Source organism: Primulina eburnea, chromosome 3 (genome assembly GCF_022965805.1).
Source record: "Primulina eburnea isolate SZY01 chromosome 3, ASM2296580v1, whole genome shotgun sequence".
Lineage (NCBI taxonomy): Eukaryota > Viridiplantae > Streptophyta > Magnoliopsida > Lamiales > Gesneriaceae > Primulina > Primulina eburnea.
Window position 1 is genome coordinate 15,825,890 of NC_133103.1, and position 18,510 is coordinate 15,844,399.

An 18,510-nucleotide genomic window follows, 5' to 3' on the forward strand; every position below is an offset into this window, starting at 1 on the left:
GTCAAACAAAAAAATAAAAAAAACAATTATTTGCACCTAAAAATAAATAATAAATATATTAAAATATTTGTAGTAAGGTAACTTTATAAAATTTTAATGTGTTTAATGTATCATTGTTATTCTTATATAATTGTTTTGATAAACTTCTAAAAATATATATCAATCACACACATTTATATATATTATATGTATAAATATCAAAGTTAATGAAAATATCATGTGCAAGAATTAATTTTTAGTTATAATCAAAATCAAGATATCAATTAACTAAAATTATGAAAATAATTAAACATCAAATGTCATATAATAATTAATAAAAAAATAAATTTTACTTATTAGAAATTATTATTATTTTCAATTTATAGGCCTATAAAATATTATAATTTCTTTTATTATGTAGTGTAATAATTTTTAAAAATTTAATAAATGTAATTTTAAATTTTCTGAGATTTGTAACTGGAACTCCAAAAAAAAAAATGAATGATGTTAATAATTTTAATTTTAAACTATTGTTAGTAATAAATAAAAATATGTTTTTAAAAAGTACAAATAAAAGTAAAAATAAATGGGTGAGAAAAGAATGAAAATTTTAGTGTTTCTATTGAGTATGCGAGTTTGAAAGATTTCTCAAATACATCCAAATCTTTAGATTGAATCAAATACATTTTTTGACATTTTATTGTTGTACATTAGGTTTTAATTCTTGTGCAAAATAGAATTACACGGAGTCATTAAAATTCTATTGGTAGTTTGAATATCTATAGATTTTTGTAGAGTTTCTAAAAGGCAGGGTTTATTATCACATGACTTTTTAAAATTTTACAAATGTTTACGTTGAATACCACTAAATTTTTATAGAGTATATAAAAGTTTAGATCGAATATCTCTAGACTTTAAAATTCATAAAAATTATTAAAATTCTAGAAACAATACACATCGTTAAACTCTAGACTTTTAAACTCCATAAAATTTATTATTTTACATTGAACTAATGCACATCGTTAAACTCTAGACTTACCTTAATTTTCTCACATTTCATGCACCAACATTTGATCATGAGAATGTCAGAAACTATTTTCTGATTAAACCCATTAAATTATCGTAAGAGCATCTAGTAGCATCGGCCCATGATTCCCTAGGTGTCACTGATAGTGCATGCAAGAACCAATCGGTTATGATTAACGTACAATACGGTCCCTTCATCTCATATATCCCGATCGAATCTGCAACCATTGGTTCATCAAGGGTTGCATATTAAATTCGATAACCATGTGATACAATTATGAAATATTCATATTGTCATTGCATGTACAACTAGAGAACTTTTTCCCCAATGTACATCATACACTCTCGCTAGAGATTTCATGTGCTATTATTTTGTTATGTCACATAGGATATCCACACCCGTAAGTGAGCCGGTAAACGAGTCAAAGCACAGCCCTAACATGTAGACCGGCAGTGTTGTCCCAGGTCGTAAGGACTAATGGTGTACAATCATAACCACGGACTTATCCTCTCGATGAATGATAACTACTTAGAAAGTCCGAGGGAGGGTTGTTCGGTATAATCATCATATGACTACCCATCTGCATGTTTGGACATCTCTATGCCCTTACCAAGAAACGCAGTACACAACATCACAGATGTTAGTCTCGAGCTCAAACGACCTTTATCCATGTTTTAGGCGGCTGAGTCGACTAGGAACGAATTTAGAATATGCAGTGTTTACAAATGAGTTTTAACATCGAATTACGATTCATTATTATTAAAGCATAATCAATGATTTTATCTATGTTGATTGCATGAGTATACAGATAAAGTAAAAACGTAACCATTAAATAGTAAATTATATTAAAATAAAGATTGTTTATTATACTTAAGTCAATAAATTCCCTAGCCAACAATAACTTACATGACATCTACTCTAACATCACAGTGCAAAGATATGCTAGTTTTGCATTCTAAGTACAAGTAACCCATCCATGTCTGTTGACATTGATCTTTGTCGTATACAACAGGTTGTGAATATAATTTCTTTTAATCCAAAACCACCAACGATCAGAAAGTCAGCAACTTCCAGATAATACTAAGTGGCACTTGCAACATTAGAACGACTGTTCTTAAGCAATGCCAAGATATAAGCGGTGCTTGTTTCCAATTAGTAGTAAACCTACCGGGAGAAGCACAGATTATAACAGATTGAAAATCTTCATATTTGATCCTTTGATGTCTGTGCCTATGTGAAAATATATCAGTTAAAAATAAATACCCTTTTTTCATTATATTTTACCAAAATTTCATTTCTTGCCAAACTTTTTCTTTTTTGTGTTCATATAGTCTATAAACTATAATTGTTCGAACTATTTTATCAATTCTCGTACAAATTATTAAACTTGTTGGTTTCTAAGCATATTTTTCTTATTAAATATCTATAAATATAAATGATACTACGTTAATTATATATACATTTACTAATTATTTTCTAATAATTCGAAAATGTGATAATAACTAAGAAAAATACTACATGATTATGTTACTTTTTAGTAATTTCAATTCAACAATCAAATTTTTTTTTTTATTAATATTTTCTGCTGTGAGAAAACGTCGGAATGGTCTTCCTTTGAAATATTTCACTAATCTATTTCCTTTATTGTTTATGTATCGTTTATTTAGGCAATAAAACAAGTCTAGTACGAATCAATACAAAATTTTAAAATAAATGCATAAATATTCAAGTTCTAAAGTATATTAGAGTCTCAAAATCACAAACTGGGATGAGTAGGTCTCTTGTGAAATGTTCTCACGAATCTTTATCTGTGAGACGGGTCAATCCTACAGATATTCACAATAAAAAGTAATACTCTTACGCAGTGTTTGGTTTGCAGGATTAGGTAGGTTTATTTTATTTTAACATACCTAATCACATGTTTGGTACGTTTTTTATTTAATCAAGTCAATCCCTCCTATGAATTATTAGGTTATATTAGGTGTGATAAAATAATCATTCCTCACCACCTAGGATTATTTATCTCACTCTTAATCCAGCCTATTTTTCCAATTTTACCCTTATCCTAACAGTGTGTTTGGCAACCAGGATTTGAGAGGATTTCATGGGATTTGGATTTCAAAATCCTATTTTTACTGTTTGGCAAGATGCTAAAAAAAAAGGATTCGGATTTACTTAGGATTTCATGGGATTTCATGGAATTTCGACAAGTATATCCAAATCCCATCAAATTTGATAAGATTTTGTGGGATTTGGATTTTAAAAACATAAAATTATTTTTTTATCCAACACATCATTCTCCACCAAAAGTTTCTAAAGGGTTAGATTTTTTTTTTCCTTAACTTTTTTTTAGAAGTTGATAGATTTCGTTTAAATTTTATAAATTTTTTGTGTTATTTACTGATTAATATAATAATAATAATTATAGTAATTACCAAAGACTCTTATTATGTTTAATAATTAATTTCATGTTAAAGTTTGAAGTTGTTTGATGATTTTTTAATTATTATTTTATGTGCACTATGATTAATAAATAATAATTAATTTTTGAATTTACAAATTCAAATAATATAAAAGAATTATTAGTTTTTAAACTTTTTTTAGTTATTTATGTTTATATGATTTCTAAGGGTAGTTTAGTAAAATTTTAAAATTCTAAATTCGAATCTTTTTTTCTCCAAATGAAAAATGAATTTGTAAATATCATTTTTAAATTTTAAACCAAACACCAAATGAAATTTCAAATACTTGAATTTTCAAATCCAATTCCAAATCCAATGAAATTCTCTCAAATCCTGGTTGCCAAACACACTGTAAATTCAAACTCACAACCACTTCCCTCCCCCGACGGCCGGCCGACCACCACCGCTCGCCGCCCGTCGCCCACCAAGACCACCCGCCGCCACCTCCTGCCGGTCGACCGCCGGCCGATAGCTGGACTGCCGTCGTCGCCGCTTCCGGCCGGCCTACCACCGTCGACCAACTCCGCCGTCGTCCGCCGCCACAAAACTGGAAGGGCAATTTCGTCAATTCATCAAAAGATTATTACTTATCTCGTTCTTAACAATTATACCAAACATAATATTATTTTATTATTATCTACTTCAATCATTTTTTTTATCATTTCTCTCTTAATCATTTCATTATTTTATCCTTCAAATCAAACGTAGTCTTAACATAAAAAGTAGTATTTTTCATGGATGACCCAAATAAAATATCTGTCTCACAAAATACGACCCGTGAGACCGTCTTAAAAATTTTTTTGCCAACTGAGATAATTGTATTTTCGTCGGATTCTAATTCAATATCCTCTTATTCATTTATCTTGTCTTTTGGTACAAACTCAGGTTTTTTGTTTTAAAAATTTTCTTCTTTATCTACTATTATTTTATTTACTATTCTATTAATAGTATTATAATTTTTTTTTAGAAAAACCATGGATTTGTTAAAATTATATAGCTTATTCATAATATTTCGTAATTGGTCTAGAATATAAGCATGACCAAAATATTTATATGAAATAAATAATATCTCAGACGAAAATAATATTTCGTAATTGGTCTAGAATATAAGCAAGGCCGACTGTCCATATCACAGGCCTACCGAAATCAGAGCAAACGAAAATAGAAATGGTGCCATTACCATACTGCATTACTACTCTGTTGCTCTGTCTGATCACCGCTGCAGCTGCTACTAATATTATCCTCACTCTTCCGGGTTACCCGGAGGATACCCTGCCTTTCCACCTCGAAACCGGGTCGGTCTTCTTTCTTTCTATTTTTTTAATAAAAAAAACCATTTATATGAGATTCATTTTGTTTTATGGATTGAATATATATAGATAAATTTATAATCTGAGAGTTTCAGATATATTGGAGTTGGAGAAGACGAACAAGTGCAGCTATTCTATTACTTTGTAGAGTCCGAAGGAGATCCTGATGAGGATCCGCTTGTGCTTTGGTTGACGGGCGGACCCGGTTGCTCTGGTTTCTCCGGTCTGGTTTATGAAATAGGTGCGTGCAGCCGCCGTCTTCTTCTTCTTCCTCCTCTGATCATGATCTTTTACTGTTAATTTATTTATTAAATATTATGTTTGAAGATCATTTTCAAGAATTAAACAAATGTGGATTTTTTTTTATTATGTTTGACTATCAGTTTCAAGAATTAAACAAATGAAACTAATTGTGCACTTCTGATCTCGTGCAATGCGTTTTTATTATTTAACTGTCTATTAAATACTTGAGTTCTCGTGTTGTCACATCTTTCCATACAATAAAACTATTTAAATTAAATAATCAAAATTAATGGGACATTTGACAATAATATTAGATTCATATTTCAAAAACTTTCGAAAAAGTTTTCGAGTCGAACTCGAGCCAGAGTTATTTTGTTTGATTGTTCAGGAATCTTAATATTTCCAACAACCCAAAAGCGTAAAGAAAATAAAAAAAATTAATGTGTGGATAAGACCATAATTTAATGACCATATGTGGGTGAAAAGGGTTGTAAACAATTCATGCATGTGTACAGGTCCACTCCGGTTTGATATTTCAAGTCTTGATGGAAGTTTCCCTCGCCTCATTCTGAACCCATATTCATGGACAAAGGTTTGGTTTGGAATATATATATATATATATATATATATATATATATATATATATATTTATATATATACATATATATATTCAAACTGACAAATAAAATGATCTGCACGCATGGTTTTGTAGGTTGCCAATATTATATTTATAGACTCACCGGTTGGGACTGGATTCTCGTATGCAACCACCCCAGAAGGTTTCACTTCCTCCGACACCAAAGCGACCATGGATAACTACACTTTCTTGAAGAAGGTAAGTTTTTCTCTGAATCCGGATTCATTTTTGCAAAAAATAATACTAAATATAGATACTGCACCATATTTTTGGGACGTTTAGGATGAAATATTTAATTATAATTTTAATTTTAAGAAATTAAATGGAGCACAGGATTCTGGTATTCAACCACACTTGGTCGAAGACACGTGAGATTGGTGGTTTATTTTTATTTTTTATTTGGACGTGAGCACAGGATCAGAAGGGCAGGCAGGTGACAACTTGACTTGGGAAGAGATAGTGACATAGAATTATTTAATAGGGTTCTCAAATTGAAAAGAGATATTCTCTATGTCTCACATAGCTTATATTTGTTGTGAAAAAGTAAAAATTTACGGTAAAAAGTAAAAATCTCAAACTCTCAAAATTATCAAACTACACACGTTATAATATTTTTCTCTCAACTCAATTGTTATTTCATTCACAAATGAGTGCTCTATTTATAGAGTTTCATATACAAATATTCCAAAATAAATTACCTCATTACATACATCATCACACACTAATTTTCAATATTCAACACCTAATTTTACCTAATTTTCAACATTCAACATTCAACATACATATTTTAATATTATATTTTCAACACTCCCCCTTGTGATGATGATCATAATGATTGTCTTCATTACGTGTTTTTATACTGCCTCGTTAAAAACCTTACTTGGAAAAACCCATTGGGATAAAAACCATAGTAAGGGAAAAAGAGTGCAGTCACGTAAACTCCCCCTGATGTTGACATGAACAGTTCTTCACAAATTTCGTAGATTGCGCATCCCAATATTATATATGTGCTTTCTGAATATTGACGTAGGAAGTGCCTTTGTGAAGAGATCTGATGAGTTTTCACTTGATCGAATGTGACGAACATCAATACATTTATTCTTCTCAAGCTCCTTGGTGAATGCGAAGAACTTAGGAGGAATATGTTTAGTTCTGTCGCTTTTTATGTATCATTCTTTCATTTGAGCAACACATGCAGCATTATCTTCATATAGTATCACAGGTTTCTCGTCGAATGATAATCCGCATGAGATTTGGATATGTTGGGTCATTGATTTTAACCACACACATTCACGGCTTGCTTCATGTAGTGCAATAATCTCGGCATGATTTGATGAAGTTGTTACTAGTGTTTGTTTCTGTGAACGCCAAGAAATTGCAGTGCCTCCACGAGTAAATACATATCCAGTTTGGGAACGTGCCTTGTGTGGATCAGATAAGTATCCAGCATCAGCATAACCAATTATACTTGGATTAGCATCTTTTGAATACAAAAGTCCCAAGTCTGTCGTTCCTCGTAGATAACGGAATATATGTTTAATTCCATTCCAGTGTCTCTTTGTTGGATATGTGCTAAATCTTGCCAACAGATTCACGGCAAAAGATATATCAGGCCTTGTACAATTTGTAAGGTACATAAGGGCACCGATGGCACTTAGATATGGTACTTCTGGACCAAGAATATCTTCATCATCTTCACATGGACGGAATGGATCCTTTTCTATGTTTAATGATCTAACAACCATTGGAATACTTAAAGGATTTGATTTATCCATATTAAAACGTTTAAGGATCTTTTCTGTATAATTTGTCTTGTGAACAAACATTCCACATTCTTTTTGTTCAATTTGCAAACCCAGACAATACTTGGTTTTTCCAAGATCCTTCATTTCAAATTCTTCCTTCAAGTATGACACAACTTCTTGAATTTCCTTACTCGTTCCAATGATGTTTAAATCGTCAACATATACAGCAATAATTACGCATCCGGATGTTGTTTTCTTAATGAAAACACAAGGGCATATTGAATTATTTACATATCCCTTCTTCATCAAGTGATCACTTAGCCGATTATACCACATTCGGCCGGATTGCTTTAACCCATATAATGATCTTTGTAATTTCACAGAATAACATTCTCTGGGTTTTGAACTTTGTGCTTCAGGCATCTTAAATCCTTCAGGGATTTTCATATATATATTACTATCAAGTGATCCATATAAGTAAGCTGTAACAACATCCATAAGATGCATTTCTAAATTTTCAGATACCGCCAAGCTAATCAAATACCGAAACGTAATTGCATCCATCACAGGAGAATACGTTTCTTCATAATCAATTCCAGGCCTTTGAGAAAAACCTTGTGCAACAAGTCGAGCTTTATATCTTACTATTTCATTTTTCTCATTTCGCTTTCGAATAAAAACCCATTTGTATCCAACAGGTTTTACACCTTCAGGTGTAAGGACTATAGGTCCAAAAACATTACGTTTATTTAGCGAATCCAATTCAACCTGGATGGCATCTTTCCATTTTATCCAATCCTGCCGATTTTTACATTCACCAAAAGATTTTGGTTCATGATCTTCGTTATCATTTATGATATCGATTGCCACATTATAAGAAAATATATCATCAATTTCTTCTATATCTTTTCGATTCCATATTTTTCCAGTATTAATGTAATTGATAGAGATTTCATGATTCTCGTCAGTTTGTGGTTCTGACAGAACATTTTCATCATCATGTGTTTCTTCAGGAACATCATTCTCTATTTTGTGATCATCATGTGTTTCTTCAGAAACATCATTCTTTATTTTGTGATCATCGTGTTTCTCTATGAATTTTCTTTTACGAGGATTTTTATCCTTGGAACCGACTGGCTTTCCACGCTTCAGGCGTTTAATGACATCATGAGTATCTTCCATTTGTTTCTTTGGAATTTCAATTCGAGCAGGGGCATTTGCAGCATGTATATATGATTTAGTTACCCCTTTTGTGTCTGCAAATGCATCTGGTATTTGATTTGCTATTCTTTGCAAGTGCACAATCTGCTGTACATCCTTTTCACATTGTTTTGTTCTTGGATCCATATGTAACAATGATGATACATACCACGTAATTTCCTTTTCGGTATGTTTCTGTTCTCCCCCTAACATTGGGAAGATTTCCTCATTAAAATGACAATCAGCAAAACGTGCTGTGAACACGTCTCCTGTCTGAGGTTCAAGATATCGAATGATTGATGGACTATCATAACCGATATAAATTCCAACCTTTCTTTGAGGTCCCATTTTCTTTCGTTGCGGTGGTGCAATAGGCACATACACCATACATCCAAAAATTCTCAGATGAGAAATGTCTGGTTCTTTACCAAATGCAAGCTGTATTGGGGAGTATTTATGATATGCACTTGGTCTGATGCGAATTAATGCAGCGGCATGTAAAATTGCATGTCCCCATATAGAAATAGGGAGTTTTGTTTTCATAATCATTGGTCTAGCAATCATTTGCAGACGTTTAATCAATGATTCAGCCAATCCATTCTGTGTATGTACATGAGCAACATGATGCTCAACAATGATTCCCATAGACATACAATAATCATTGAAAGTCTGGGAAGTAAATTCACCAGCATTATCAAGTCTAATTTTCTTGATTGTATAATCGGGAAATTGATTTCTCAATTTTATTATTTGAGCAAGTAATCTTGCAAATGCAACATTTCGAGTTGATAATAAACATACATGTGACCATCTGCTGGAGGCATCAATCAATACCATAAAGTATCTGAATGGTCCACATGGTGGATGGATTGGTCCACAAATATCACCCTGAATACGTTCAAGAAACATTGGTGATTCAGTTTGGATTTTGCCTGGTGATGGTCTTATAATAAGTTTTCCGAGAGAACAAGCTTTACATTGAAACTTATTATTCTGAAAGATCTTCTGGTCTTTCAACGGATGACCATGTGTATTTTCTATAATTCTTCGCATCATTGTTGAACCAGGATGTCCCAATCGATCATGCCAATTGGTTAATATCGAAGAATTATCAACTACCATGTTTGATTCAATGGGACTTGTATGTGTATAATGCAATCCAGTAGGGAGCATTGGTAATTTTTCAATCACATATTTCTTTCCTGATTTATATGTGATAAGACACATATATTTCTCATTCACTTCATTCATTGTTTGAGTATCATACCCATGGGAATATATATCATTAAAACTCAACAAATTTCTTTTCGATTGTGATGAATATAAAGCATCATTGATCAAAAATTTTGTACCATTAGGTAACAAAAATTGTGCTTTACCACATCCTTTAATCAAGTCTACTGGACCTGATATTGTATTCACCGTTGTTTTTGTTGGTTTTAGTTCCAAGAAATATCTTTTATCTCGGAGGATAGTGTGCGTTGTACCACTATCGGGTATGCAAACTTCAGTTTTGCTCATTGCATTTTCCATATTTGAACTTCAAAAAAAATATGCAATGAAATAAATTACTGGCAATATATATTTAAATATAACACATATCATAATTATACAATAAAACATTATTCTATGAATACATGAAAAACAAATTATTGTACATTTATATTCTACCACTATATTGTTCATTTTCAGAAAAATCATTTAGAAAATCTGCAGCATCAAAATTGTTCATTTCTATCCCACCAAGATGTTGATCATTTCCAGAGAAATCATTCATAAAATCACCAGCATCAAGATGAGTTGAATCACTCAAACGGTCACTGCGTTCAGTGAAGTTGGTCTCCTTTTCTTTCCCCTTTAATGATTCTTTATAAAGTTTACAAAGGTGCTCAGGGGCTCGACAAACTTTGGACCAATGTCCTGGAGTACCACATCTGTAACAAGAACTTTCATATCTTTTTGAGTGATCCTCATTAACACTTGTATTCTCATGATGCCTTTTCTGTGGATGGTTTGGGACGCTCTTTTGAGATGAGTTATAAAAATAACTATCTCTATTATTTTCAAAACCACGGCCTCGACCACGACCACGACCACGACCAAATCCACGTCCACGTCCACGTCCACGACCTCGACCTCGACCTCGACCAAAATCTTGTCTTTGAATTTGATTTTGGTTTCGAGGTTTAAATTCATTTTTATTTACAGCATTTACTTCGGGAAATGCTGTTGATCCAGTGGGTCGGGACTGATGATTTCTCACTAGAAGCTCGTTGTTCTTTTCCGCCACAAGAAGACAAGCGATGAGTTCAGAATATCTGGCAAATCCACGTACTCTATATTGTTGCTGTAGAGTAATATTTGATGCATGAAATGTGGAAAATGTTTTTTCAAGCATCTCAGATTCAGTAATCTCATGACCACAAAATTTCAATTGCGAGATTATTCTATACATCGCCGAATTGTAATCACTGACTTTTTTAAAGTCTTGGAATCTTAATGTATTCCATTCATCCCGGGCGGTCGGAAGTATAACTTCTCTTATATGTTCAAATCTTTCTTTTAATCCCTTCCACAAAGCCATGGGATTTTTTTCAGTCAGATATTCACATTTCAATCCATCGTCGAGATGTCGACGTAAAAATATTATGGCTCTTGCCTTTTCTTGTGACGTGCATATGCCATTTTCTTTAATGGTCTCGCTTAGACCCAATGACTCAAGATGCATTTCTACATCTAGAGTCCATGGCATATAATTTTTCCCAGTAATGTCAAGAGCGATGAATTCGAGCTTTGTCAAGTTTGCCATGGTGGTACTAAAAATCACGATGCATTTTATTAGTTAATGAATATTGCAATACAAAGTAATGGATAAACAACAAGTACAAGTATTCGTAAAAATAAAGAAAACACACGAGGATGATATTCTCCGATAAATACAAGACTCGTGAGTATGATAACTAAAATAATTAAAAATAACCTTGCGAAAGCCATCTTCTTTTTTCTCCGAAAATTTGATGAAGAATAATTTTTAGAGAAGAAGAGAAAGTTGGGGTGATTGAATGAGTTTGAGAGATCATATTTATAGGGCAAAAACTAGCCGTTTTGTTACCGTTTATGACCGTTGGTGAATAAAAGAATAAATGTATGTATTTGTATAATTTTATGGTAATAATATGGTATATATAATATTAGACATGTTTAAATAATTATATATATCATATCATAATATTATAACGACTGTCATAATTTATTTTGTTTAAAAACCTTATAGGCTTTTATACTTGTCGTATCCCTTGCCGGGAGTGTGGGATGTCGTCTTAACATCCTCCCAGGATTTATAACAAGTTTATGAAAAATTTATTTTTATTATTTCTAATAATAACATTATATTGTATATTAAATAAATACACAATAAACAAATAACAGTAAAATAAATATAATTACTTTTGTTACCTTTTTCTTCTGTTTGGAGCTTGGAAAAATATGTAGGACTTTTAGAGCTTCGTGCTGATAACGTGTTGTGAAAAAGTAAAAATTTACGGTAAAAAGTAAAAATCTCAAACTCTCAAAATTATCAAACTACACACTTTATAATATTTTTCTCTCAACTCAATTGTTATTTCATTCACAAATGAGTGCTCTATTTATAGAGTTTCATATACAAATATTCCAAAATAAATTACCTCATTACATACATCATCACACACTAATTTTCAATATTCAACACCTAATTTTACCTAATTTTCAACATTCAACATTCAACATACATATTTTAATATTATATTTTCAACAATATTTTCTTATTTATCTGTCTCAAATATATAGTCGGGTGTGTTCTTTTGTCAACCTATTTTTATTCATTAAATAGATTAATTATTTCCAACAAGTTTTGATACAACATTAATTAAAACACTACTTAAAAAGGGTGAAATGTGTTGAAAATAAGAGTTATAAATATTGAAAATTAATGTGTGATGATGTATGTAATGATATATTTATTTTTGGATTATTTCCAAAGAAATTTTATAAATATGTCTCTCAATTTGTGAAGAAAAAACACAATTGAGTGAAGAAAATTTTATAAAATATGTAGTTTAATATATTTTGTGAGTTTGAGATTTTTGCTTTTTACCGTAAATTTTTATATTTAACACGTTATCATCACGATACTCGAAGGTTCTCCATATCCTTTTAAGCTCCAAAACACAAGACAAATGTAACAATATTCAAAATTAAGAACATTTATTTTACTGTTTATTTATTTTTATTGTGTATATATATAATATATAATATCATGTTATTATATAAAAAGAGTTTATGACACCTATAATAACGTGATGTGATTATATTATTACATTGTTTATATATTTTTATTGTGTTATTGTTTATTTATTGTATATGTGTATATATATTTGAATAATATCTTATTATTGTATAAAAGGAGTTTATGACACCTCATTATAATAACGTAATGCGATTATTTCGTTGTTTATTTATTATTATTGTGTTATATAATTATATATATTTGTATAATGTCACCGTGTTATATAAAAAGAGACATTGACACCTCATTATAATAATGTGATGTGATATACATAATTAATAAACATTATTAATAAACATTATTAACATTACATCATATTATTACTATAAAATTATACATATATACATGCATTTATTTTTTTAAGATTTTGTAAACAGTCATAAACGGCTAGTTTTTATCTATAAATATAATTTCACAAACACATTCAATTACTCCAAATTTACTCTTCTTCACTAAAATTTTTCTTCATCAATTTTTCGAAGAAAAAGAAGGTGGTTATTTCAAGGTTATTTATTATAATTATTTTGGTTATTATACTCACTAGTCTTGTATTATTCGGAGAATATCCGCCTCGCGTTTTTTCTTTATTTTTAAGAATGCTTGTACTTATAATTTATTTGTTACTTTGTATTGCCATATTAATAGATTTAGAACTTAACTAATAAAATGCATTGTTATTTTTATAGTAGCATCGTGTTAAATTTGACAAAACTCGGATTCGTTGCACTCGAAATTATGGGAAAAATTTATATGCCTTGAACTTTCGATGTAGAAATACATTTTGAGTCATTGGGTCTAGACTCTAAATGAGACCATTAAAGAAAATTGTCTCTCATCATCACAAGAAAAAACAAAAGCTAAGATAATTTTGTGTTGCCATCTTGATGAAGGATTAAATATGAATATCTCATTGAAAAATATCTTACGACTTTATGGAAAGGACTAAAGGAAAGATTTGAACATATAAGAGAAGTTATACTTTCGACTGTCCATGACGAATGAAATACATTAAGATTTCAAAATTTTAATAAAGTCGGTGATTACAACTCGACAATGTATCGAATAATCTCGCAATTTAAATTTTGTGGACATGAGGTTGTGGAATCGGAAATGCTTGAAAAAAAATTTTCCACTTTTCACGCATCAGATATAACTCTAGAACAACAATATAGAGTGTGTGGATTTGCAATATATTCTGAACTTATCGCTTGGTCCATGTGAAGATGATGAAGTTATTCTTGGTCCAGAACTATCATATAAGTGTTATTAGCGTCCTTATGTATCTTGCAAATTGTACCCGACCTGGTATATCTTTTGTTGTAAAATTATTGACAAGATTTAGCTCATATCCAACAAAAAGACACTATAACGAAATTAAACATATATTCCGTTATCTAAGATGAACGACAGACTTAGAAATTTTGTATTCAAAAGATTTCAATCAAAGTATAATTTGTTATGCTGATGTTGGGTAAATAACATCGAGATTATTGCACTACATGAAGCATGTCATGAATGTGTGTGGCTAAAAATCAATGACCCAACATATCCAAATCTCATGCAGATTATCATTCGACAAGATATCTATGACACTATATGAAGATAATGTTGCATGTGTTACTCAAATGAAAGAATGATACATAAAAAGCGCCAGAACTAAACATATTCCCCCTAAGTTCCTCGCATTCACCCAAGAGCTTTAGAAGAATAAAGATATTGATATTCGTTACATTCAATCAAGTGAAAACTCATCAGATATCTACGACAATATTCAGAAAGCATATATATAACATTGGAATGCGCAATCTACGAAATTTGTGAAGAATCGTTCGTGTTAACATGAGAGGAAGTTTACGTGACTGCACCATTTTTCCCTTACTATGGTTTTTATGTCAATGGTTTTTTCCTAGTAAGAATTTTAACGAGACAGTATAAAAAACACGTAATGAAGACAATCATTGTATCATGATCATCATCACAAGAGGGAGTGTTGAAAATAAAAGTTATAAATATAAAAAATTAATGTGTGATGATGTATCTAATGATATATTTATTTTTGACTTATTTCAAAAGAAATTCTATAAATTTGTCTCTCAATTTGTGAATAAAAAACACAATTGAGCGGAGAAAATTTTATTAAATGTGCAGTTTAATATATTTTGTGAGTTTGAGATTTTTACTTTTTACTTTAAATTTCTACTTTTAACAAAATGAGAATTTTATGCATAAAACTTATTGTTCCAATAATTTTGTTAATGTGTGTGGCAACACCAATTAGACTAAATACATGAGATGGAGGGATTAAAATGCTTGGTAGATAAATTTAGACAGATGAAAATATATCTTTAAAAATATTTTTGTTCTTACAATCCAGTGGTTATCGATCCATCCAAGATTCATCAAGAATCGACTGTACATTGGAGGTGATTCCTACGGAGGCAAAACTGTAACCTTGCTTGCTTTAGAAATTGCAATGGGTAAATTTTACCATCGATTAATTATTATATTCTATTCATCCAGAAATTTGACCATGTTGTCACATTAACTTAGGAAATGGTGGAGGGCTGGAGCAACGAATGAACCTCCAAGTACACATTACTTTCATAACATAATCCTATTCATTGAAAAAAAAACTCACTTGACGAAAAAATTGAACCAGGGATATTTCATTGGAAATCCTAAAGCAGATGAAGCCTTGGATGTTAATGAAAAGTTCCCTTATGCTCATCGGATGTCACTCATATCAGATGAATATTTTGAGGTAAAATGCCCCGCATTATCCCTGAGAGGTATTTTATCGAGTCCGAGTTGAGTTTGAATTAGATTATGCTCATCTGATTAATTTGACTGTACGTGAGTTTCTAATTAATTCGATTCGAACATTGATTTAGCCACTCACATGACATATGTGCCCAATCTCTGATCACTTATATATATTCTAGACAAGTTTGTTCGAGGATAGTGTAACATGCATGCTGTCAAACGATACAAACTAAGCAAAAATCTACTCAATGTTGCATGCAAGGTAATATCAAATATGGGCTGATGCTTTAAATAAAATGCGGTGTATAAGGGGTGAATTCTTTTCCTATTTTCAGTTAGCAAAAAGCAGCTGTAATGGGAACTACAGCGATCAAGATACAAGTAGTGCAGAATGCCGTTATGCTATTCATCTATGTGGTGAGGTAAAATAAAAACTACAAGATTTTACTTCTTTTTTTGTGTTTTTTTGGGGTAGGAGTAGAGTTTTGGAGGAATAAAAAGTATGTTTAATTTTATCTTGGAAGGAAAAAAATTTATTGCAAGTGTCCAATAATGTCAGCATGGTTGCATAAAATTTAAAAAATATGAGGTTAAAATAAAAACTTTGGAAAGTTGGAAATGATGAAAACTTTAGTCAAAATTACTGATTATGTTCGAAAATACGAAAATGTTTCGAAACTTGGTTTGGAGGAAGTGAATAAAAAGAAAATGATAGTTTTTATTTATGTTTTGGGGGATGAGAAAGTATTTTAGGAAACTGAAAACAAGCACTGCGTGCATGTTCTTCATTTTATTTGCTCTATGATTTATGGCAACTGTTACCGTAATATGAATGCAGTGCACAAAGAACGTCAACCATGCCCACATTTTGGATCCAAACTGTAATCTGCTTTCACCGAAACGCGATTATATTGTTGAAGATGATGATCCCGACGATTTACTCTTCATGTTAAAACAAGAGGAGCAACGGTGTCGTGTAATTTCTTTAACTTTTCCTATGACCTGTCTTCGTAGTATAATATGAAAAATGACTAAGAACTCTTTCACATAAATTTTAAAAACCTCCGATTGTATGAGAGAAAAATTATAGGTTATATTTTGATTTATGCAAAATATATAAACCTATCACCAAGTAAGTTGTAAGAATTCATATGATTTTTTTTTTTTTTTTATTTTGAAGATTCCATATTCATTTCAATAGAAGTGTGTATTTGAAGAAACTATTAAGCGTAAATATGGAGCCCTTTTAATCGGATCAAGGCAATTTTATCATAAGATCAACGGATTTCGACATCTTGGATTTTTTAATATGAAAATTACTAAATTTAGTTTTATGCATATAATCATTTGCTGAACTTTTTGAATACTAATATTGATTTCAAGAGTTTGTTTTACTAGTTATTTTTAAAAGATGTGGCTATGAATTTTCTTGAGTATTGTAAGGATGAAATCTTGTTGGTTGTAGAATAATAATTACTCGGATTCTGCTGTCTGGGCAAATGATCAAACTGTGCAAGAGGCTCTTTACGTCAGAAATGTACGTATGCACTACCTTAAAATGAAGAGATTTTTTATATTTTGATAAAACTACAAATTTTTTTATGTCATGTATGTATGCTTTATTTCAACAAACAGGGAACCATACGAGAATGGATAAGATGTAACAAAAGCTTATCCGGTTACGAGATTAATGTCGCTAGCGTTATCCAGTATCATCAAATGCTAAATCAGAAAGGCTTTCAAAGTTTGGTGTACAGGTGATCCTCGTGTACTTTTTTCCTTGCAAAAGCGGTTTTGAATCAGGTTTCCACTTCGACGAAGTTGAGACCGGATCACAAAGCTTGAAATCAGTTTTTGTGAATCACATATGTGTGTTACAATCCAATGATGAATTCATTTAAAATTTGTCATGGTCCGAATTTACCACAGAATTAGATCATATGTTTGGATATGTCTATAAACATGTGTCGAATTAGCGCCAACTTGATAACGGCATGCTCTATTATACTTTACCAGGAGAAATATTTCTTGTCGAGTGGCGATCGCTGGATGCATAAAAGTATAGACTGGATCTACTTAAATATATTTGTTTGTTACCCACACATTTTCATCACACAATATCACTTCCTATAGTAATACTTTTCCATCACCAGGTTTAATTTTCATCGATCACAGAACAATATTACCCTCTGAACTAAAATTTTGTATTTCTTCTCTCCAGCGGGGACCATGATATGCTTGTTCCGTACATCGGTACAATAAAATGGATACGCTCTCTCAATCTCACCGTTGAAGATAACTGGAGGCCTTGGACCGTCGATGGCCAAGTCGCAGGGTTTGCTTTCAATTCTTGATCCTGCGGCCACAGATTTCATATTACTACATTCTAATGGTTTTTAAAATTTGGTTTGCTATGTTCCTGTTATAGATACACAGAGAAATATAAAAACGGAGAAGCCTACATCACCTTCGCTACTGTGAAGGCAAGAAAAATCAGCTCTATGCGTGATCTTTATAGGGATGAAGTGAAGAAGCTAGTGAATGGTAGCATGTGACTCGATGCTATTGTTTTGTAGGGTGCAGGTCACACAGCTCCGGAATACATGCCCAAACAATGTCTTGCAATGATAAAGAGATGGCTCTCTTTGTTTCCACTGTAGAGAAAAATGTTGGTATGGAGCCATACATGCATGGATTTTCTTATCATTAATAAGTGTACGTGCTTGCTGGTCCATGTGGATTATCAACGTAGTGCACTATATTTCCACTATCGGTATTGAATTAGAAGAGCACAGCCAATGTATAAAGCATATACGC

General features: G+C 31.4%; 1 protein-coding gene across 1 annotated transcript; it reads left to right on the plus strand.

Moving 5' to 3' along the window:
- Positions 1–4,591: 4,591 nt before the first annotated feature.
- Positions 4,592–18,496, plus strand: LOC140826948 (serine carboxypeptidase-like 13). Its single transcript, XM_073189506.1, has 14 exons — positions 4,592–4,763; positions 4,874–5,019; positions 5,537–5,613; positions 5,734–5,856; positions 15,305–15,407; positions 15,481–15,518; positions 15,590–15,691; positions 16,029–16,115; positions 16,532–16,669; positions 17,159–17,230; positions 17,329–17,450; positions 17,915–18,028; positions 18,122–18,176; positions 18,270–18,496. Exons 1-14 carry the CDS (start codon positions 4,636–4,638, stop codon positions 18,351–18,353), a joined length of 1,389 nt encoding a protein of 462 aa, XP_073045607.1. The 5' UTR covers positions 4,592–4,635; the 3' UTR covers positions 18,354–18,496.
- The last annotated feature ends 14 nt before the right edge of the window (positions 18,497–18,510 follow it).

What these genes read in the sequence shown, in the direction of transcription:
- LOC140826948 (XM_073189506.1), top strand. Translation starts at nt 4,636, where the DNA reads ATGGTGCCATTACCATACTGCATTACTACTCTGTTGCTCTGTCTGATC. An exon ending in AAGAGGAGCAACGGTGTCGT is followed by an intron (nt 16,670 to 17,158) that starts GTAATTTCTTTA and finishes TGTTGGTTGTAG; the next exon opens with AATAATAATTACTCGGATTC. An exon ending in TTTCAAAGTTTGGTGTACAG is followed by an intron (nt 17,451 to 17,914) that starts GTGATCCTCGTG and finishes TCTTCTCTCCAG; the next exon opens with CGGGGACCATGATATGCTTG.